The 21,709-nt window shown below is 50.7% G+C and overlaps 2 protein-coding genes across 3 annotated transcripts; one reads left to right on the top strand and one right to left on the bottom strand.

Annotated features, from left to right (window-relative positions):
* The first annotated feature begins 365 nt into the window (after nt 1-365).
* Nucleotides 366-12,113, top strand: LOC306811263 (uncharacterized protein). Of its 2 annotated transcripts, none has more exons than XM_079324786.1 (3): nt 366-538; nt 10,414-10,492; nt 10,681-12,113. In XM_079324786.1, the coding sequence occupies exons 2-3, from the start codon at nt 10,441-10,443 to the stop codon at nt 11,511-11,513; spliced, it is 885 nt and encodes a 294-aa protein (XP_079180912.1). In that variant the 5' UTR covers nt 366-538; nt 10,414-10,440; the 3' UTR covers nt 11,514-12,113. The 2 variants fall into 2 exon arrangements, with proteins under 2 accessions (XP_079180912.1, XP_079180911.1); XM_079324785.1 differs by lacking the exon at nt 366-538 and adding an exon at nt 9,496-9,734.
* A 3,438-nt stretch (nt 12,114-15,551) lies between these two features.
* On the bottom strand, nt 15,552-19,206 carry LOC306811262 (class II histocompatibility antigen, B-L beta chain-like). Its single transcript, XM_079324784.1, has 6 exons — nt 18,488-19,206; nt 17,973-18,118; nt 17,319-17,588; nt 16,426-16,707; nt 15,787-15,893; nt 15,552-15,689 (listed from the first exon to the last, which is right to left on the bottom strand). The coding sequence occupies exons 1-6, from the start codon at nt 18,634-18,636 to the stop codon at nt 15,681-15,683; spliced, it is 963 nt and encodes a 320-aa protein (XP_079180910.1). The 5' UTR covers nt 18,637-19,206; the 3' UTR covers nt 15,552-15,680.
* Nucleotides 19,207-21,709: the final 2,503 nt, after the last annotated feature.

Genomic DNA, 21,709 nt, shown 5'->3' with positions numbered 1-21,709 from the left:
GGGGGGTGAGATGGGTGAGACCCCCATTCTGACGTAATTTGGAGTCGACCACCCCTAAAACGGTGGTTGGGGGTAGCTGGAAATTGGAGGGACGATGGGAAAGGGTGGAAGAGGGGGAATAAGGGGAGATGGGACAGCAGAAGAGATTTATATGGGGATCCCCCCCTGTCCTCCATCACTTGAGCCTCGGAGCTGTTCCTTGGGGCACGGGGGGAGGGAGGCGGATCTACGCTGGGGCGTCGCCAAGCTCCCAGTCCATCCCTATGGAGTTAATGGGGGTGGGGGGCGGGGGTGCGGGGCGGGGAGGTCTAACCTATTCCGTAGCCAGTGCTGTCGTGGGGTTAAGGTTGGGTTAGTCCGTGGTGCAGAGGGGGAGAAAGGGTAGCCACGGAGAAGGAAGAGGAGGAGCAGGAGCAAGACCAGGAGGAGCAGGAAGTAAGAGGAGGGATGAAAAAGAGGTGCAGGAGTGAGCTCGGGAGTCCACCGCTCACTGTACCGCCGCCGGGAGCATCGTCTCCTTCCCCTCAGCGTTCCGCAGGTAAGAGCGCCCTCGATGTCTCGGGGCATCCCCTAGAGATGGGATTTTTTTGGAAGTGTCCCGGTGGCGGCTGCCGGCAGAGCCCCGGCGGTGGGTGGGGAAATGCGGGGTTCCGGAGCCGTACGGCGATCGCCCGGTCCCGGCAGCGTGAGCGACGCCTCGTTTTCAGAGAGCCGAGGGGGAAAACCCCGAGAATGAAATGGGGGCACCGAGGAGACAGAACCCCCGGCAGTCTGGAGCGGAGAGGGGAGAACAGGGGAGTAAGGGAGGAGTCGGAACCCCTGGCAGGCTTGAAAGGGGAAGTCTGGAAATGGGTGTGTGGGAATGTGGGAGTCCAGGGTTTTTCCCTGGCTCCTTTGGGGGTGCAAAAACCCCCCTGGCAGACCCCTCAGAGACCCCTGTGTGCTGCCCAGGAGCTGCAGGGGCTGGATTTGGCTCCTTGGGAGAATCTGCTCACATTGAGAGAAGAGACACAGAAAATAATGATGAGTAGAGTGTAAATTAGAATGTTAGAACGTAGATAAATAGGTTTTCTTGAATGTTTATGATAAGGGACACGTGGCCAAGATGGAGAATTTGGGGGGTGGACACCTTTTCCTCCTTCTTCTCCATGTCATCCATGTTGGGTGACACGTTGGCCTCTTGGATTGGTTGGGGTCAGGGCTGGACCATTTAGTAAAATTGTATTGTATTGGTAAAATTTTGTAAACATGTAATACGTAGTACTAACTATATAAGATAAGCCCTGCCTTGACCAGGCAGATTCCACCATGGATGCCAGGCTGAGCAGACCGCTGCTGGCCAGGCAAAATGTCCCAGAGATAAGAAACAATAAACTGTCCTTGGAAAAAGAGAAAACTGTCTCCGGCAGTCTCTCTTCGGCGGCTTCGGGGAAAACCAGGTTTTGAACCACCTTTGTGTCCCTCTGGGGTGATCTCGGGTCAAAGGAGGAACCCCAGACTGGGACACCTGGCGTCCCTGGCTGAGCATTGACATCTGGCATCCCCCTGGCTGGGCAGTGACATCTGATGTCTCTGGATGCACCACAGCCCACAAAGATGGGTGCGGACCCCCAGACGGGCAAGCTCAAGAAGACGCACAGAGATGGAGGAGACCCCCCCAGGCAGAGACATTTGGCACGGACCCTGGTGGATCCTTGTAGCCTGCAAAGGCAGGTACAGACCCCCAAAAGACAGAGCTTCAGAAGAGGCAAGCTGTTGAAAAGGACTGTGGAGGAGATTTACGGCCCTCTGCCAAGAAAAGCCGAGTTCCAGACGCGAGTTGGAGAGGAGGTGTCCCAGGAAGCCTCACTCCTGTGCACTGCTGGTCGGTATCAGGAACCTTCGAATCGATTTTGGACGAATTGCTTTTGGGTAAGATGGTTCAGAATCAGACACATCATAGGATTCCCACCTAGCCATGAGCAGGGGGTGGGAGGTTTATGGCTGCCTTGCTATCAGCAGGCGGAGAGAGCAATTAAAGTTCCTCAGAGACTGGGGAAGGATTCTCACCTAGCTATGAGCTGGGGGAGGGAAGTTTATGACTGCCTTGCCAGCAGCAGGTGGTTCAGCAAGGGCCTTGCCATCAGCAAGGCCAGGGAAAAAATTAAGTTAGAAATATTTCCAAGTGAGTTGCAGGACATACATTTTTGCTATTTCACCCCTTCAGAAACCCTGACCCCAGAAGGCGGGAGGGCGCTGCAGGTGACTCCCCGGGCCGTGGGGGACAGAGGGGAGGGGGACGGGACCACGAAAAAATGCGGGCTCGGTGCCGCAGGGATGTCCAGGGAGAGGCAACCTGCAGGGACCGGGACGCAGAAGGACAGGACCATGTGGGCGGCTCTCAGCCCAAAGGGGGAGGGAGCGGCAGCCTTCACACTGACCGGGACAAAAACAGGAAAAAAGCGCGAATTCGGTGCATTTAGCTGCAGGGATGTCCAGGGAGGGGCAACCTGCAGCAATGGCCGGGACGCAGAAAAGCGAGAATTGTGAAAAGACACAGACAGACCTGTCTCCAGCTGTCAGAAATGCTGGGGGAGGACATGAATGCCCTGTTTCAGGGAAACCTGAGTTGTCCACATTAGAACTGGCAGATTCTAATGGGGAGAGAAATTTATGCTTTTTAAGTCAAAGGTGAAAAAATTAACAACTTTTAAGCAATTGCAGGCAGCTGCCCGGACAGAGCCAGACAGAACAAACCCAGGCACAGCAGCGTGAGGTCACAGCCCAGGCTCACCGAGAGGGGGGGGGAGGCACAGCCACCCTGCTCCAGAGGCTCCAGCAGCACCCCCGCTGCTCCCCCTGTGCCTGCACAGACCCAGTGCTGCAGACGGGAGGGGAATGGGGGATGGAGAGAGGCCAAGAGCTGCTTTTTATCTATACTGTGGAGAACAAACAGAACAAGGGAACAGGACAAGAGAGTCAGTTTTATTTTCAGTTCTTGTATGTTAAACTAAAGGTGTTTGTTTTTGCATTTCTGTTAAAAAAATAGCTGAAACTTTAAGAATGGTAAAGGTATTTTAATAGTATTAGGTATTTTAATAATTGAAGGTATAATAAGGTATTTTGTATTTTATTTGAATATATATCACCTATATTTAGTGATTTGTTATTGGTCAGATATGAGTGGACATTTATTTAAATGTCAATATTGAGTTTTAATTTTCCTATAGTTAATTGTTTTAGAGAAGCCAGTTTATAAGTATTTGCAATATTGTCAATATAAATCAATAGATTTTGAGTTGGATTTTAAAATTTAAATTTAGTTTCTGTATTTAATTTTAAAAACACTGTAATAAGATTGTATGAATTCTATATTACAGAATGATTTTGTTTTCTGTTTCATTGTTTAATTTGAAATCTTTCAATACTTTAAGTAAGTTTTGGAAAGCCTCCAGATATGTCCTTGAATCAAATGTATGAAGATAATCAGCTAAGTTGTAAACTTAATGTTTCTTTATTTTCCTTTTATTAATTCTCTGTTTTATTTTGGCAGGTCTTTTGTGACCTGACACTTTGATATCTTATGGTTTTGAATATTTTGCAGAATTCCAGAAAATTATTTGAGCTTCATTCTCAGAAAAAAAATTTTAATGTTATGGTTTTCCTAAGTTGTTATCATAGAAGCACTGCAGTGTCTTGCCATGTTCAAAGTATCTTACTCTAAAGATGAATTTTAGAGAAAATGAGTTGCCAGAGGAGTTTGATTTCTTTTTGAAATGTTTAATTGCAACTTTGTTGTTAAGAGTTGTGGTTTATTTCTTTAATAAGAAGATGTCAGGGAGTTCTCTTCCAATTAGAGTTTAGGCGCTGGCCAAGCCTTGATTCTAACTGAAAGAGAAATTGTGTAAACCCAGGTGTTTTCTGCATCAAAATAATATTCCAATCATTTGGATTGACAATTTGACTTATCAATATAACAGCTGAAGCTGACTTTGAAATGAATTTGGTGTTCATTTTCCGGAGATGACCATCTAATTCCTCATTGAATCAAAGTTTGTCAGCTGTCTGCAGACCCTGAGGTGATGACACAGTTTTTTTTTTAAATTGATAATTATTTAATCTTGTAAATGTATGCCTGTTATTTAAAGTATTGTTAATTATTGTATTATGTTTACTTGCAGAAGATTGTAAACTTTGGGTTTGTTTTCTTTGTTAGATAATACTTGAAATAATAGTACAAGGGAAAATTTTCCAGTTTTGATCAAAAATATAGAGACAGAGAAAGTTGAAAAGCTTACAAAGTAAGCATTTGGGGGAAGGGTTCTGTTTGTGTCTCCACAGAGAGAGGACGGAGATGGTTGAAGCCTGCAGCAAGATTGGAACACCACAACATATAGCTTCAGTTGTCAAGGAGCAAATGACGGAAGTTCTTCAAGAACAACATGAAAAGATTTTTGCAAATTTTAAGAAGAAAAAGAATCCATCTAAAGGACAATGCTACGACTGTGGAATTTTTGGACATTTTGGGAAAAATTGTCCTCAATCCACAAAGACTTCCAAGCCACCAGAACTTTACCCTAGATGTCGCAGAGGAAGACATCTGGCAAATGAATGTTATTCTCTGACGGATGTGGACAGAAAACCATTGCCACTGCCAAAAAACATGAAGTGCAGGACCATCTTGTGCTACGACAGAAATGATGGCAGTGCAACAAGGAACAGCAACAACACCAGCACAGACAATACAGTTGTCGGGGAGCGTCAATCTGACTCCCTCAGCAGGGTGTTAGGGGACATCCCCTGTGACAGGGATTTGCTGCCCAGGAACGCAGTACATCCTGTCAGCTTCAAAAGTGGTTTGTTTTTTTGAATGAAGAATCTGCATCTATACGTACAGAACTGAAAGCACCATGCCGAAAGAGACAAGATTTTTTGATAATAGGCAGGGACCGGTGCAGCAATTTTGGACTGACAATGTATCCTACTGCTGTTTCAGCAGACTGCTTCGAAGAGATGACAATTTTAGCAAGGGCTCTTCGACCCCCATTGACAATTCCACAAAATACTCAACTGGCAAAAGCAATAGCTCTGCCATCGCATCCATTGGAGCATCAAGCAATGCTGGTGATGGGCGAAGGGCATCCACACTACAATGACCATGTCGAAGTACACACGTTATGGTTGAAGTACATAACCCGTGAACAGCCAACTATTACTTGGGACTTGATAGACCATAACAGGAAAACATCCATCACAGGGATGGTGAACACCGGACATGACACTGATTTCATATATTTTCTGACCTCGAGAATGGAACTTGATTGTACCTTTGGACCAAATCAAAGGCATTGGAGGAAGTTCTGTATGCCTCCAATTTCAGTGGGACGAATACAAAAAGACCCTCTTTTAATTATAGAATGGGTTTTCCTATCTTACAGATCTCCAAGGACAATTCTTACAGACTTAGAAATGACAGCACAAGTGATAATGAAGGGAAGAACAAGGTTGATGACAATGATGGGCAGGGACTTTTCAATGAACAATGCAGCAAGGACCACAGATTTCTACAATACCAATGAATCAAAAAATGGATGAGGCAGCAGCTTGGCCTCAATCTCAACAAGTAATACCTTTGAACAGACAAATTCCTACAGAGACACACAGACCTGCAACAGCAGCTCAAGATACTTTAGTTGATTGGACAAATATTCTAATGGACTTGACAAGAAGCAAAGAATGTCCTGCAATTGGGACTGGCGAAATAGCCATGCCAGTGAATTATGACCCACAAGGACAAAACCAAAGATGGAAAAAATTAAATCATGATTTAGTTAAAAATTTTATTAAGGCAATTAGAGATTATGGACTGGGATCTTCATATTTTAAACCGTTTTTAAAAGGTATTCTCAATGAATATGACTTGACTTCATGTGACATGAAATCTCTTGTGTCATTGATACTTACTGACACACAAGAACTTATATGGGAGCGCAGATGGAGAAGAGCTTTGAAGGAGCTGCGAAAGAAATACCAAGGTGGTGCTCATGCTAACCTCACCATGGCAGAATTAGCAGGAGACCCTCCTCACAATGATCCAGTACAACAAGCCGCCAAGATTCCAAGGGGAGTGTTGGCAGACATCAAGGAAAAAGGATGTGAACTTATCTTCAAATAAGATTTAAAAGACTTAAGGACTGACAGTGAAAAATGATTGTTTATATGCTGTTGTATCTTATTTTTTGTCAACTGTATTAGGTGAAAAAGAGGATTTACCAGTGATGCAGCCAAGGGAGAGTGTTTGGGAAAGTTTAGCATGGACAGTGGGGTTGGAAACAATTTGTTTGAGGCATTCCAGGCAAAAAAGCCATTTTCAACATGTCTGGTGGGATTGACAGTGAAAGAATGGTCCATTCCGGAGGGCATCCCTTCATGGGTGATGTGAGTTGTGACAACTCCTGTGAATGGATGGCATGTGCGGGTTCAATTTCTCCCTGTGGCTGTTTTCAAACCAAACAAATTAGAAATTTTTGGTTCAACAATGGATTTTGGAATTGTATATGATGTTTTAGGGGTGAAAAAGAACCAAACAATGGATGTTACTCCGAATTAGAATGTATATAGCAATTATATGGTAGTCTCAAACAAACCATCCTTCCGAGTTCTAGCACAGTTATTGTGCCTGGATGGTCTGTTTGACCTTTTTGATCTTTTACCTTTGTAAAAAGAAATTTTGAAAGTAGGTTTTTATATATTAGTGGAGCTTGTTACTATTCTCATTGCTTTGCCATGCATCATCCCATGCACTCGGCACGCCTTGAACAAAGCTGTGAAAAGGGCTCTGGACAAAACCGTGAAGGAGGTCTTTTTGGTGCAAACAGAGGGGGGAGATGTGGGAGTCCAGGGTTTTTCCCTGGCTCCTTTGGGGGTGCAAAAACCCCCCTGGCAGACCTCTCAGAGACCCCTGTGTGCTGCCCAGGAGCTGCAGGGCCTGGATTTGGCTCCTTGGGAGAATCTGCCCACATTGAGAGAAGAGACACAGAAAATAATGATGAGTAGAGTGTAAATTAGAATGTTAGAACATAGATAAATAGGTTTTCTTGAATGTTTATGATAAGGGACACGTGGCCAAGATGGAGAATTTGGGGGGTGGACACCTTTTCCTCCTTCTTCTCCATGTCATCCATGTTGGGTGACACGTTGGCCTCTTGGATTGGTTGGGGTCAGGGCTGGACCATTTAATAAAATTGTATTGTATTGGTAAAATTTTGTAAACATGTAATACGTAGTACTAACTATATAAGATAAGCCCTGCCTTGACCAGGCAGATTCCACCATGGATGCCAGGCTGAGCAGACCGCTGCTGGCCAGGCAAAGTGTCCCAGAGATAAGAAACAATAAACTGTCCTTGGAAAAAGAGAAAACTGTCTCCGGCAGTCTCTCTTCGGCGGCTTCGGGGAAAACCAGGTTTTGAACCACCTTCGTGTCCCTCTGGGGTGATCTCAGGTCAAAGGAGGAACCCCAGACTGGGACATGGGAAAATCACCCTGTGAAGAGCCAGTGTTCACAAAGGAGACAGAGGAGCCCTGGAGGCCGGGGTGGGTACTGGTCCTGGGGGGAAGAGGAGAAGGGATGGAAGAGGAGGAGAAGGAGAAGGAAGGATAGAGGAGGAGAAGATTACTCGTTTGTTAAAGCACACCAAGGAAAAGGAAACAAAAATCCGAAATCAATCAATCCAAACTAAAATAAATGCAAAACTATTTACGTGGTAGCTGAGGAGGCTCTGAGGGAGGGAGGGAGGGGTAAGGGAAAAAAACAGAAAAGGATAAGGAGAAAAAGGAATGTGGAAGACCCGACTAGTTGAGTCACAAGAGTCAGAGTGAGAGTCTGTGCAGAATGGAGCCTGGATTTTATCAACAGTTTATGCTTAAAGGCCCACAGCACTTAAATTCAACAGCACATAACTGAAACTTAATCTGTAACTTCACACAGAATTTATTACACCACAACACCAATATCCATATGCCTTACTGACTTACAAATCTAAAGTACTTCCGACTCCAGGAGAGCAGCATTCCCAGGACATTTGCTATGGCATATTCACCATCACAAACACATGGACAGGAGTCTGTACAAGGTCCCTGTGGGAAATTCCCCTGAAATCCAGTGGAATTCTCTCTTCGGATGCTTTTGCATCTTCCCACCAGGTGCAGCGCAGCGCCTCAAACAGTGGGGGGGGGGCGCTCAGCTCAGGACCCATCATCATTCAGGGATGCCCTGAGTGCAACAAATGGGAGAGTTCCCAGCACAGGGAACTTGCAGAGGCCCCAGCACAGGCATGTTGCTGTTGCAGCTGCTGTGGCCCAGGAGGGTTCCAAGGCTCTCACTCAGGGCTGCTGTTTATAGGGCCCAAGGGATGGGCTTTAGTCACAGGCAGCTTCCATCCTGGCCCCAGCTCAGGTTGGTGACTTTTTGGGAAAAGTTGAGAACAAAAATACAATCCCATCTGGGATGCTATTCAGGCAAAAAAAGAAAAAAAAAATTCCAAGTCTGTTGGAGCTGGTTGGACAGAACCAGTTCCTGGAAGAGACTGTTTGTGGTAAACTCAAGAGGAGTTGAACCCAGCACTAAACAAGTATTTCTCAGATCATGGTGTGACCTGACAGGAGTGGAGGCTGGGGAGAGATTTTCCCGAGTGTGTCCACTTATGTCTCATGTGAACCGAGATGTTCTGAAACCTCTTCTCACATTCCCCACACTTGTAAGGCTATTCCCCGTGTGCCGGTGGGTGATGAATGCAGATGGAAGAAGAGAATTGCCAGAGCCCGGAGCTGGGTGAGAGGCAGACCAGAATCACCATAGGATGATGCCGAGCGCCTTCCCAGCCGAGTGCCCGAGCTGCTCCCGTCCACCGACTTCACTCCGCAGTGCCATTCTGGGAGTGACACTCGGCCTTTCCCGTCCGCTGGAACACCCCTCTGTGGGCAGGGACACAGGTCAAGGCGCGCCCCCCGCCAGCCCCACACTACAGCGACTTCCAGCACCCCAGAGCCGCTTGGAAGCTCAGGCGGCCATGCCGGACCCGCCTTTCTCACTCCCCTCTGCTCCACGGCCAGCGCAGCACCGGCTGCTGCTTGGGGGGGACCCCCCATGAGCCTCCAGTGAGCCGCAGGGAACCCCTCCAGGGGGTAAAGGAGAAACGAAGGCACCGCCTTTGGGAAACACTTTTCCTCTATGCCACCTCCTTTCATCTTCCCTCTGTCACTCCTTTCGCATCGTCCCCCCAAATCCCTGCTCCCCCCATCTCGGTTTGGGGCTGACCCACCTCTTCCACAGCTCCGTTTGGGGGTTCCCCCCGTCTTCTCCCTTCTTGCCCCGTTCACATCGTGCCCGGTCCCGTCTCACGCCAGAGCCGCTCGCCCGCAGCCGAACGGACGGCGCGGAAGGCGGGGCAGCTGGCGGCACAGCAAGGACAGAGGAAGAGGAGGAGCAGGAGAGCAGGAGCCGGAAAAGGAGGAGAAGCTGGAAGAGGACGAGGAAGGGGAGTCTTCATTTTTGTTCATGCCTTATCTCTCCCACGGCTTCCACTGTACCAGGGCCGGGAGATCTGCGGCGCTACCCAGCCCATCTTCTGTAGCCGTCTGATCTTCCACAGGGGACAAGAAGAAAGAGGAAGAAGAGGAAATTCGAGGGTCCACCGCGCCCTGTGTCCGCAGCCGTCCCGGCCCGTGGAGCTTCTGTCCCCCAGGATCCCAGAGGTGAGAGGGAACTTGCCCCTAATATGTTGGGCGTCCCCGGGAGGTGTTTTTTTTCGGGGGGATCCCGACCGTGCCTGTCGACAGAGCCCAGGCTACGGCGGGGAGGATGTGGGATCCTGGGTTCCACGTGGAGATCGCCCGACGGGGTTAAGGAACACCGATTCTAGCTACCCCTGGCGTGGGAGATCGGAGAGGGGCGATAGTGGTTTGGAATAGCCCCAGCAGACTGGAAAGGAGGAAGCACAGAGTTAACGGGGAGGGCAGGATCCCCTCGACCCTGAAACGGGGAACTGGGAGGAGGCGACATCCCCGGGATCCTGGAGTGGGGCGAGCCTGAAGAGGGGGAACCCTGGGACCCCCAGCAGCCGAAACAGAGACTCAGCAGAGAAGGGTCCTAGGGTCCCTTAAGACCTCTAAAACTTCCAGTAACCCTAAGTTGACAGAGACAGAAGCAACCCAGGAGACAGAAGACCTCCAGAACCCCAAAACTGAGAGACCAGAGAAGGGGGAATCTTGGAGGGCTCCTTTGCTGAATCTTAATATTTTGGGGGCTTTTTCTGTATCGTGGAGTTTTGCAGGTTTTAATGGCTGCAAGATGCCTGGTGACTTCTAGAAATGGACTTGAGCAGGAGGAATGTCCAACCCAGCATGCTCACATGTTGTTTTCCCCCAAAACTAGGATTTCTCATTCCTAAGGCTTGGCTGAATGGAGGACGAGGCTGCAGTGAAGAGGGAGGTTCCCTGGGATGCTGAAGCAGGTGAGGAGGAAGTCTCTGCTCATTTCCCCCCTCTCTCCTTCTTCATCTGCCGGCCCAGCACGGTGTCCCGGCTGCAGCACAGCTCCGCTGCTGATGCCTCCTGCCTGGGATGGACTGGGGGGGATCTCCTTGCCTTTCTCTCTGGCACAGAGGCAAATCCTATCCTCTCCTTGTCCTTCCACCCCCAGGCAATGAGCCGCAGACAGAGATCAAGGAGGAGAAATCCCCCTGGCAGAACGTTGTGGCAGGGGCTGTTTTGAGCGGCTCCATGACACAGGAATTCAATGGGGAGGAAAAGCCCCAGAGATCCCTCACAAGGTGGGGCTGCAAACCCAGCCCAAGGTGCTCCAAAGAGGAAAGGTCTCCCCTGTCCTGGGAAGATGCCCAGAGCTTCAGCCAGAGCTCAGAGCAGATGGAGAAGCCTCACGTGGGGGAGAAGCCCTACAAGTGCTTGGAATGTGGGAAGAGCTTCAGCCGGAGCTTCCACCTCCTCCGCCACCAGATGATCCACACAGGGGAACGCCCATATGAGTGCTTGAAATGTGGGAGGAGCTTCAGCCAGAGCTCCTGTCTGATCCGTCATCAGGTAATTCACACGGGGGAACGGCCCTACATGTGCAAGGAATGTGGGAAAAGCTTCAGTGACCGCTCCAACCTCCTCACCCACCAACGTCTGCATGCCAGGGAACGGCCCTACCAGTGTGGGGAGTGTGGGAAGAGCTTCAGCATCAGTTCCGACCTAATCCAGCACCAGAAGATCCACAGTGGAGAACGGCCCTACAAGTGTCCCGAGTGTGCAAAGAGATTTCGAACCAGCTCCCATCTCCTCCTGCATCAGCGCATTCACACGGATGAGAGGCCCTTCCGGTGCCACCACTGTGGGAAGGGCTTCAAACGCAACTCCCACCTTGTCAGCCACAAGCGTGTCCACACCAGGGAGAGGCCCTACGAGTGTCCTGAGTGTGGGAAGAACTTCTCCCACAGCTCTGCCTTGACTTCACACCAACAGACACATGAGTAGGGGAAGTCCTACCAGCACCTTGACTTCAGGAAAAGTTTTGTCTCCTGCTCCAACTTCATCACCCACTAAAGGGACCCATGTTGCATTATCCACAGTGACCCATATTATGCAAAAACATGGTGATCCACATTCCTGGTGATCCATGTTGAGTGAAGACCTGGTGACCTATGTTCCACATCATCTGCACCTGGCTGGTGGTCTTCACCTGCTCCTGGTTCCCTGGAGGCACCTGGATGAACATAGGGGAAATAATGTCCATAAGGATGTGGACTGACATCGGAAATTGGAATACTGAGGCAGTGCACCAAAATTGATCTCTAGATGAACCTCCCAACCAAACATTATATGATACTTGTATCTGCTAATTAGTGAAATATCAATGATCATTAGTGAAATATATGATGTGATGCAAATGTATTTGTCCTTCCCTGTACATTGCCAATGCCAACTCCCTTGTTTCCTTCTTGACCCCTGACCAGGCTTTGGATGGAACCCAGATGTTGTGGGTTGCTGCTGGCCGGATGCCACGCATCCACGAAAGCCACTTACTCACTTGGACAGGGGAGTGAAAATGTGTCACAAAGAGTTCATGGGTTGAGATAAGGACCAGGAGAGACATCCCTCCCCAGACACCCTCACAGGCAAAACAGGCTCAGCTTTGAGATAACAAAATCAGAGTAGGATAATAAATAAATTAAGCCCTTAAAACCACCTTCCCCCAACCCTCCCTACTTCCCACCTTTATCCCAGCAGCACATCCTGCCAGGGATAGATTGGGGGGATATCCTTCCACTTCCCTCTGGCACAGAGGCAAATTCCATCCCATCCTCCTTCTTCTTCCTCTTTCTTTCCACTGACAGAGACCAGGGAGGACACATCACTGCATCAGAGCCTTGTGAAAGAGTTGATTCCACAGCACAGGAATCCAGTGTGGAGGAAAAGCCCCAGAGATATCCCACAAGGAAAGGCTCCAAATGCAGCCCCCCAAAGCTTCATCCAGAGCTCTGATCTGGTGGTTCTTGAATGGTTTCACATTGGGAAGATGTGCTACAGGTGTTCAGAATGTGAGCTTCAGATGTGGCTGCTACCTGATCTGTCACCAAAAGATTCACACAGAGGACCAGCCCTAGAAGTGCTCGGAATGTGGGAAGAGCTTCTGACAGAGCTCCTGTCTGATCCACCATCAGATAATTCACACAGGAGAATGGCCCTACAGGTGTAGGGAATGTGTGAAGAGCTTCAGTGACCACTCCGACCTCATCAGGCACAAGCACCTTCACTCCAGGAAATGGCCCTACCAGTGTGCGGAGGAAGAAACTTCAGCCAGAACTCCCACCTGATTCACCACCAGAATATCCATGCTGGGGGACAGCCCTAAGAGTGTCCTGACTGTGGGAAAAGCTTCACCCAAAGCTCTGCCTTGACCTTACACAAATGGGTTCACCGGGAACGGAGCCCCTGTGAGTTCCCTGAGTGTAGGAAGAGCTTCATCTGCTGCTCCAACTCCATTACCCATTGGAGGATGAGTATTGGATGATCCCCAGTGAACCCCATAGGGCAGAGACCTGGTAACCCATGTTTCTGATGATCCATGTTGGGTAGTGTATGGTTTTTGATCAGGTTTTGGAAGCGGGGGTGCTCCAGCGGTGTCTTCTGTGTGCAGCTTCCAGAAGCTTCTCCCATGTCCAGCTTCTGTTCTGCCCCGTCCCTGAAGATGAGGGTAAGCCAGGTTCTGGTTCATGGATCCCCTGGGACAGGGGAGTTTAGAGTGAAAAGACACTGATTGATCTGTGTTTATAAGTATATTTCTGTTGGGTTTATTTTAGAACCATTTGGTTGCTCTGTAAAGGGGATTTGGAGTCCTTTTTGGTTACCATCTCCAGTAATATTAAAAGCATTAAAGTAACACTAGAGAAATTGTGTTAGGGAAAAGAAAGTATGAGAGTAGAAAGATACACAGTTGCCAGCCCTGGATCCAGCAACAAAAGTTTTGGTTTTGATTGCTGCAATGTCCTTGTCCTTGGTCCAAGTGGTGGTCCCAGGCTGGATCCCTTGATGGCTGGGGAAGCCCTGGAAACACCAAGTTCTGGGGGTCAGTACAGGTTCAGGTTTGGGTGAACGCCCAGGTACCTCCCATGAGGAATTTTACACTGTCTGATGTCACACTGTGGTGCACTGGTGCACTCTGGGGAGCTCTGATGGCTTATGTCCCCTTCTAAGACGTGGCGCTGCATCTCCCAGCAGTGCAGTTGAGCCAGGTATGGTCCATGCAAGGGGATGAAAACCTCCAGCCTTCTGTGCGGGTGTGCCATGCCTTCCCCGGGGGAGTTTCCAGAGCTGAGCCAGTTGTGTAAGGGAGAGCATTGTCCAGGTCCAAAGCCCTGTCCCACCTGGCAGCATCTTCTTCTGATCGGCCTCTTCCCTTACCTGGCTCCCAGCTGGGCTCCCCCCTCTGGGACTGGGTGTTCACCCCCTCTGCCCCTGGCACTTCCTTTGCCCATGGCCAGCAAAGGCCCCCCCACTGCTTTTGCCAATGGCCAATGGTTTGATCCATTTCAGTTCCTCACAGCTCTGTTCCCCAAAAGCCGAGAGGGATCGATGGTACCTGAAAACTACTCCATCCACTGAAAATGGCTCAATTTGACCTCAAAACATCTCAATCCCTCTTCAAAATTTTTGGGTATCCCCTGTGCCTAAATTGCTCCCACTTGTGGATGTTCCTGTCTGTGGAAACTGGTGATGGGGTTCTTTCTGATCCCCACGTGCTCTTAGGCACCTGACTCCGTAGCTCTATTGGCTCCTGCTCATCAGGTAATATTAAATAAACAATGCAGCTAATAGTTTAAAAGGTTATTTATTTCAAGCACATCTTATTACAAAGCACATCCGTCTCAAAAGGCAATAGCAAAAGCAATGGCAAGCAATGGCAAAAGCAGCAGCAATAAGCAAATGGCTAGAAGCAAGTGGCTAAAAGCCAGAATGGCTAAAAGCAACAACTCTCCCTATACATACTGTTAATACAGGATTTCTCCAACAAGCTAAGATGCAAGCTCAGACCACTACTCTTTAGCATATTAGAATTCTAGTTTCTTAGTTCACCAGGTTACGTATAACACTACACATAGAATCTATTGTGTTCTATCTAAGAAATGTAAGCAATATTCTTATTATAACTATTATGTCTAAGTCCTATTTACAACTGTGGCCTTGGTGCCTCTACTGAAGATATCAGTATTTTTGCAACCTTCAGTAGAACATACTCTACTACTGTGGTGTCTGAGGCCTTTTACTTACTAAAACCATCAGAACTCACCTTAAGATTTATTCAATCCCTTCACTCTGATTTCTCTCTGAAGAATTAAGAGAGACCCCTAACTCACTGACTCCAACACTTGTCCATGAACTTCACCCAGTTGTTGCCATCTAGGAAGTGACAGTAGGCTTTTCCCCAAAAATGGGACACATCTGTGTGGTAAAGGAGACAGGTGAGGGAGTGCTCCCCCTCGCCCCCTAAGAGCCCCCATTACCCCAGCAGGTTGGGGGCTCAAGGACCATTCTAGATCCCCCATTCCCATCCCCCTCTGCCCTATGGCCACCACAGCAGTGGCTGCTGGTTGGGGCACCTCCACTGTGAGCTCCCCAAGGAGGGACAGGGCGGGTTGGGGGACCTCCCAGCAAGGTTCTGCCTAACCCCCCTTCCCCAGAGCCCCAGGGAACAGATCAAGAGATCGAACAATGGGGACATGAAGGGACTCCCAGAGGAGCCCCTTTGCCTCTGTCCCCCCTCCCTTTAACCACCTCACACCTTTCTCATCTTCCCTGTGCTGCTACCTCTCTCACCCAAGAGCTCCTTGCCCACAGCTGGGGGGGCTCCCAGCACACAGACCGGGGTGATATGGGGGGGCATCATGCAGGTCCCCATTCCTGATCCATCTCAGGGCCAGTTCTCATCACAGTATCCCTTCAGGGCCCCTCCAAATCTCTCCCCCAGTAAATGGGACTGGGGAGAACTGGGAAGCTTTACTGGGAACACTGGGAGCAGCCGGCAGGGGCACAGTGACAGTGGGGTTGGGGGGGACAACGACTCCCCCAAAATCAGCACGGAGACAGAGCAGGGGGTCCCGGCCGGGCCCAAGGCCACAGGGAGGGGCTGCAGCCGCTGCTGGCTCAGGAGCTCTGTGGGCAGAAAAAAGGGAGTGACACCGGGCTGGGGGTCCCAGGGGGAGTACACATGCTCTGGGGAAGGGGAGGGGGACCCAGGACCCCTCCTCACCTTCTTGTGCAGGTAGAAGCCAAGGCACAGAGCGAAGAAGACGAAGCCCAACACGGAGCCCCCAATCCCCATCAGCACCTTGCTGGGGGTGGCATTCAGTGGCATCTCTGGAGGTCCACAGGTGTTAGGAGCACCCAAAACCTCACAGACACTCCAAGACCCTTCAAGCACCCTGGCACCCCTGTAGCCCACCCAAGACATTTCCTATCCCCATCCAACCTCTCTAGTACCACCCAAATCTCTTCGTCGTCCCTCTAAGAGCCCAAACTCCCTCCCAGTTGACACCCATCCCCCAACCTTTTCCCAGTCCCTTCCCAGTCACACCAGGACTCACCAACACCACTGCCAGTAGATCGAAGCACACTTAATTTCCCTTCCACTCCCACTTTTACATCCCCAACCTACTTCCAGCCCCTCCAGCTGTATCTGACTTCCTTCCAGTTACACCCTGTATCCCCAGTTCCCTCACAGTAGCCACCAGGAAACCCCTAACTGCATCCCAGTCTTCCCAGCACCCTCCAAACCTCTTCTCTGTCTTCTCAGGCCATCCACACCTTTCTCCCAATCACTCCCTGGCTCCTCCAAACTCCCGCCCAATCAATCCCAGCTACTATGCCGAAGCTGTGATGCGGGGTGTACCCCATTGTTGCCTCAGGGGGTGCTCCAGGCTGACGTGCTCCACCTGGCAGGTGTAGCTGACTCTGGGAAGCAGGGAGGTTTCCAACAGCACCAGAACCTGGTAGGTCAAGTCCCCGTTGGGGACCACGTCAGTGGCCACCACGTGCTCCGAGAGCTCCTGCTGGCCCTGGAACCACTTCACCTGGATCTCGGCAGGGTAGAAATCCATCACAGAGCAGAGCAGGCGGCCAGAGCCAGACTGGGAGTTCGAGGGCACCAGCGAGATGGACACACTGGGGGGCACTGGGAGAGAGTGGGGAGACATTGGGGTGAGATGCGAGTAAAATGGGAGATATGGGGAGAGGGCTTGGGTAACATTGAGATGGACTGGGGGGAGACTGGGACGTCACTGAAAGAGATGGAAGGGCACTGGGAGAGAGGATGGAGGTCTAGGAGTGGACTGAGGACCGGGAATAGAATGGGAATGGTCCGGACTGAAAGGGAATAGGAGGGATTGAGAGGGTCTGCGAGGGATTATGAGGGCACTGGGTGGGCCTGGGGCGGCACTGGGAGGGACTGGGAATGAAGTGCGCGGCGCTAGGAGGTTAAGTCCAGCGCGGGGCACTCGGCGCTGGGGAGCTGCCTGGCAACTGGTGAGTCATCACAGAGACGCGCTCTGATTGGCTGAGGGACTTCAGCTCTATGCACGGCCGAGAGGGGCACACGCGCGTGGTAATGGGAAAAAATAGGATGGACTGGGAGAGCCACAGGAGTCACTGGGAGGGGACAGGAGGCCACGGGCATGGGCACAAGAAGTGCTGGGGCCTCTGGGGTGATTCGCAGGGAGGTTCTGAGGGGCTCCAGTGTCATTCCCAGGGCAGGGCCCGAGCGCACAGGCTCTGCCCCACGCTCACCTCTGCGCCCCACGAAGAACGGGCTGGACAACTCGTAGTTGTGCCGACAGTGCCTGTCCACCGCATCCCGTCTGTACTCCATCCATTCCGGGTCGCTGTTCCAGTACCTGGCAACCTTCTCCCCATATGGGCTATCCCCTACAAAGTGCCCCACATCGCTGTCGAAGTGCACGTACTGCTCCCTGTTGTAGATGAATCTCTTCACAAACTTCACCCGGTTGGTGCCATTAATGAAGTGACACTCGGATTTAACCATCTCCTGGAACACCCCTGTGTGTAAAGGACACAGATCAAGGGGTGTCCTCCCAGCAGCCGCCACCACCCACAGCAAGCCAAGAGCTTAGAGAACCACCCCGTGTGCCCACTGTGCACCCCCAGTGTCCCGCAGCCGCCATGGGACCCTTCTCGCGCTCCCCCTTCCTCTTTTCCATCCTTCTTCACACTTTCCTCCCTCTTTCCCATAACTCCTCAGTCACCAGCACCACCCTACATAGACTTGAGAGTTCAAATTTCCCCTTTTCCCTCTACGACCCTTCCCTTCCCTTCCCTTCCCTTCCCTTCCCTTCCCTTCCCTTCCCTTCCCTTCCCTTCCCTTTACCTGAGAGCTCCGCGCCCGCAGCCAAGGAGGCTCCCAGCACCACCAGTGGCACCAACATGGCCCCAGCTGCCGCCACACGCTCCATGGCCAGCGCCGGGCAGGTTCTGACACCTCTCCCCTCCAAAAATTCCCCTGGCGGAGGGGGCGGGGCACAGGTGGAGTCCAGGTGAAGAGTTCCGGGTGCTGTGGGACTGCCCGGACACTGAGGAGTCATCTACACCATAAGCTCTGATTGGCTCAATTATTGTAGTGCCTTCTCTGATTGGCTGAGGAGAGGCCCGGGAGTTGAAGGAAGGACCAGGAGAGATCCCGCCCCGAGCACGGGCAGGGGAACAACAGATCCAGCCTGGGCACAGGAAGGGAATTTATTAACAACCAAATCACAGCAGGATAAGGAGAAGGTAAAGAAATCTCTCCAACCCCTTTCCCCAACCCAACGGGGAACACCCAAAGCGGGGGTCACGTGGGCTCTGATCAACGGGGGTCACTGGGGTTCATCCAACACCGATCCTCCCACGGGGGATGGAGCTGGAGCAGAGAACGAAGCTCTTCCTGCACTCAGGGCACTCACAGGACTTCCCTTCCTGGTGGCTCTGTTGCGTCAAGTGGGAGCTCACAGAGAAGCTCTTCCCACATTCGGGACACTCGTAGGGCCTCTCCCCGGTGTGGATCTTGTGGTCCTTGATGAAGTAGGAGGTCTTGCTGAAGCTCTGCCCCCATTCCAAGAACTTGTAAGGCTGTTCCCCGGGGTGGATCCTGCGAGGAGTGACCAACACAGGCTTCCGTATGAAGCTCTTCCCACCAAGCACCAGCACAGATGTCCCTTAGTTTGGATCTCCTGGTGCTGGATCAGGTGGGAGCTCTGGCTGGAACTCATTCCACATTCCAAGCACTTGTAGGGTGTCTCAGTTGAGAGTTGGGAGACAATTTAGAAGAGGACACTCTGGAATGAGTGTTGTCTCCTCTACAGCGTCCCAATAGTCCCTTTCCACCAGTAAGAATATTAATAGATGAAAGTGAAAAAAACTCTAGCAGTTTATTAACAAACAGTAAGCCCACAAGGCAAGAAAAATAAAAGTAAATAACTGCTAGATATTAAATTGTCAGACCTTACCCCACACACACACCTGGGACAAAAGACCGAAAATGCCAGAGAAAAGAGAAATCCCCACTCAGGACACATGGTACAGGTGGCATCGGCTTCTCCTCCAGGGGCTATCCCGAAGAAGATGAAAGCCTGGGGCTTGCCCGGCCTTGAACTCCTCTCCAGCTGGGCTCTGCGGGCACGGTCCCAGCAGCAGCAGGGCTGAAGCCTCGGGCTGTTTTCTCTCCCGCTTACAGGACAGCCTGGCTCACAGCGGCTTTGGGCTGCAGCACCACCGCTCTGCTCCTGCCATCATGTAGCGCCCGGGCTCCAACAGAGCATCTGCTCAGTTCACATCCAAGCACGCCAAGGTTCAGCACTGCAGCCTCTCCGAGCCAATTAAAAGGGAAAAAACCCCTTTGTTTGCCTGGGCAAAAAAAGCTCTTCAGCAAAACAGAAAAACTCAGTGCACAGAGAGAGCCACGGAAAACTTGAGCAGCGAAGCCTCAAAATGCCTGCACAGTGATTAAGGAGCCTCTCTGCACCCTGCTTCCACACACATTCCCTCTTGGGCTGCTGGGGTTTTGTGCCCCTTCTTTGGGCACAAAGCAGAGGATCATGGAATGTACCATCACAATAACTCACTCCAAGAGAATCGTGTATACAACAATCACATGTATCTATCCATCTATCAAAGTAGGTACTGAAGTCCGGTTACAGCAAAGTGTACGTAGGACAGGAGTGGAGAGGCTGAATGGACACCAGGGGAGATGTGGAATGCAGAGAGAGAGCAAACCCTCCAAGGGCTTTAACCTGATTCCCAGCTTTTCCATGTTTCAAGGGCTTTGACTGCTGGATTTCAATGAATTGAGATCTCACCATGAAAAGCAGAGCAGTCTGGAACCAGACATAGCTGCTGGAGTCAAAGTCTGGACTTGTCACATCTCAGTTTTGAAAATATACTGAATAAAAAACTCCATTACCCACAACCATTCCCTCCTCACCCATAAAAAAAACACAACAGAATTCTTTCTAAAGGGTAAAAAGTAAAGTAAAAGGAACATTGAAAATGTTCCCACATTAAAAAGTCACGTTGTGAAAATACAAAATTGAAGTGTGTCTAGAAAAGCCGGCTGTAATTTCTCAGGTGTTTGGCTCAGTGTCGGCTCAGAACCGGGCTCTGTTTCCCAGGTGCCCAAGTCCCCGGGCCAGCTCTGCGCAGCCTCTCCCGGCTTTCCAGCCCGGCTTTCCCCGGCCCTGCCCCGGGCAGGCACTCGGTGTTTCCGTGGTGCCCCTGCCCCACTCGGCTCCCGTGCCCTGCAAAGGCGCCCAGGCTGCTCTCGCTGCCCCTGGGTGTCACTGAGCGAGGCAGTGACGAGCCCCGGGGCCCAGGCAGAGCCCTGAGGGACACCCCTCGTCCCCGGCCTCCCGCAGGACACGGAGCCGCTGCCCACAAAGCCCTGGCACGTCCGGCCGGCCAATTCCTGCTGCCCCGGCCAGCCCGGGCTGCAGCCCCAGGGCTCTGCAGGGCGGAGCAGAGGCCAAAGCCTGGCACCGTGACCAAAGCCTCCCGGGGCTCTGGGCACGGCGGCGGCTACAAGGCCACGAGTCCGGGGCTGCTCCGTGCGGTTCCAGGCTGTCCCTCTGCTGCTGGGTGCCGGTGTGGCCCTTTATGACACAGGCGTGTGTCAGGGCCCGCGGTGATGCAGGACATTGTGGTGCTGTCATGAATGAGAGTGTTTGAAATCGCTTAAAAATCAGTAGCAAGAGCATGAGAAAAAGTCAGATTTAATATTAAGCAACAAAGCACAACAGGTTCGTTGTTAAGATTCACTTTACTGCCTACATGACAGCTAAGACACAACAAGGGAAAACAAGCAACAATATAAACAATATAAGCAATATAAACAAAATCCAGGCAACCAAAACAGAAATGAACTGAGAACTCTAGGGGAGTGTGGGTGGGTGTGTGCTGTGTTTAGGTGCATGGGACAAAAGACAGTGTGGGGAAGGATTAAAAGGAATATGGCCTAAAAACTTAACAACACTGAGCAGCACTTTACTGTTGGGAAGGATGAATCAGGAAAACCTTATAAATATTGTAATAAGCGGAGCAGGGCCAAAGCCTTTATTAAATAGCAGCTCTTCTATTGAAGAACTGGGGGGGGGGGGGGGGGGGGGGGGGTTGCCAGGGGCCAACACCTGCTGTTGCTTGCTTAGGCGGAGTTCCAACCTCACAGGCACATCCAGACCGCAACTGGGGCTCGTTGGTCCAGGGGTGTCACTCTTCTCAACAGCTCCTTAGTTCATGGCTAGTTAGGACTTCCACTGAAGCGGTGTTTCTTGGGAACTCTGGAAACTTTGCATATGGGGCAGTGTCTTTTGATTGACAGGGGGCAGCAGCAGGCAGCCGAAAGCGAAGTGAGGGACAGGGCAGAAGTAGGAAGTGATTGAACTAGAACTGGGATTGTTTGGGAAAATACAAACAGATGGCCAACTTGGGGATACAGAACATGCACATCAAGAACAGTAAGTTGCTTAACATTTTAACAGAGGGGACAACTCTTTAAACTATTTGTAACCCTTAATTTTATGGCTGCTGAACCTATTTACCTCAAATATGACTGCTTAGCAAAAGATTTTGAAACCATAAGCGAGATAGAAATGATAGCAATTTTTGACTGTGTGACTGAGTGTGGATGATACAAC

This window comes from Erithacus rubecula, assembly GCF_903797595.1.
Source record: "Erithacus rubecula genome assembly, chromosome: 22".
Taxonomy (NCBI): domain Eukaryota; kingdom Metazoa; phylum Chordata; class Aves; order Passeriformes; family Muscicapidae; genus Erithacus; species Erithacus rubecula.
The sequence above is the reverse complement of the archived record's forward strand: the minus strand, read 5'-3'. Positions and strand labels throughout refer to the sequence as shown.

Coding starts and splice junctions, on each gene's coding strand:
- LOC306811263 (XM_079324786.1), top strand. CDS start 10,441: ATGGAGGACGAGGCTGCAGTGAAGAGGGAGGTTCCCTGGGATGCTGAA. Junction 10,493..10,680: donor TCCCTGGGATGCTGAAGCAG/GTGAGGAGGAAG, acceptor TTCCACCCCCAG/GCAATGAGCCGCAGACAGAG.
- LOC306811262 (XM_079324784.1), bottom strand. CDS start 18,636: ATGGGGGCAGAGCTTCAGCAAGACCTCCTACTTCATCAAGGACCACAA. Junction 17,589..17,972: donor GTGGCGGCAGCTGGGGCCAT/GTTGGTGCCACT, acceptor CTTTACACACAG/GGGTGTTCCAGGAGATGGTT. Junction 16,708..17,318: donor GTTCTTCGTGGGGCGCAGAG/GTGAGCGTGGGG, acceptor ACTCTCTCCCAG/TGCCCCCCAGTGTGTCCATC.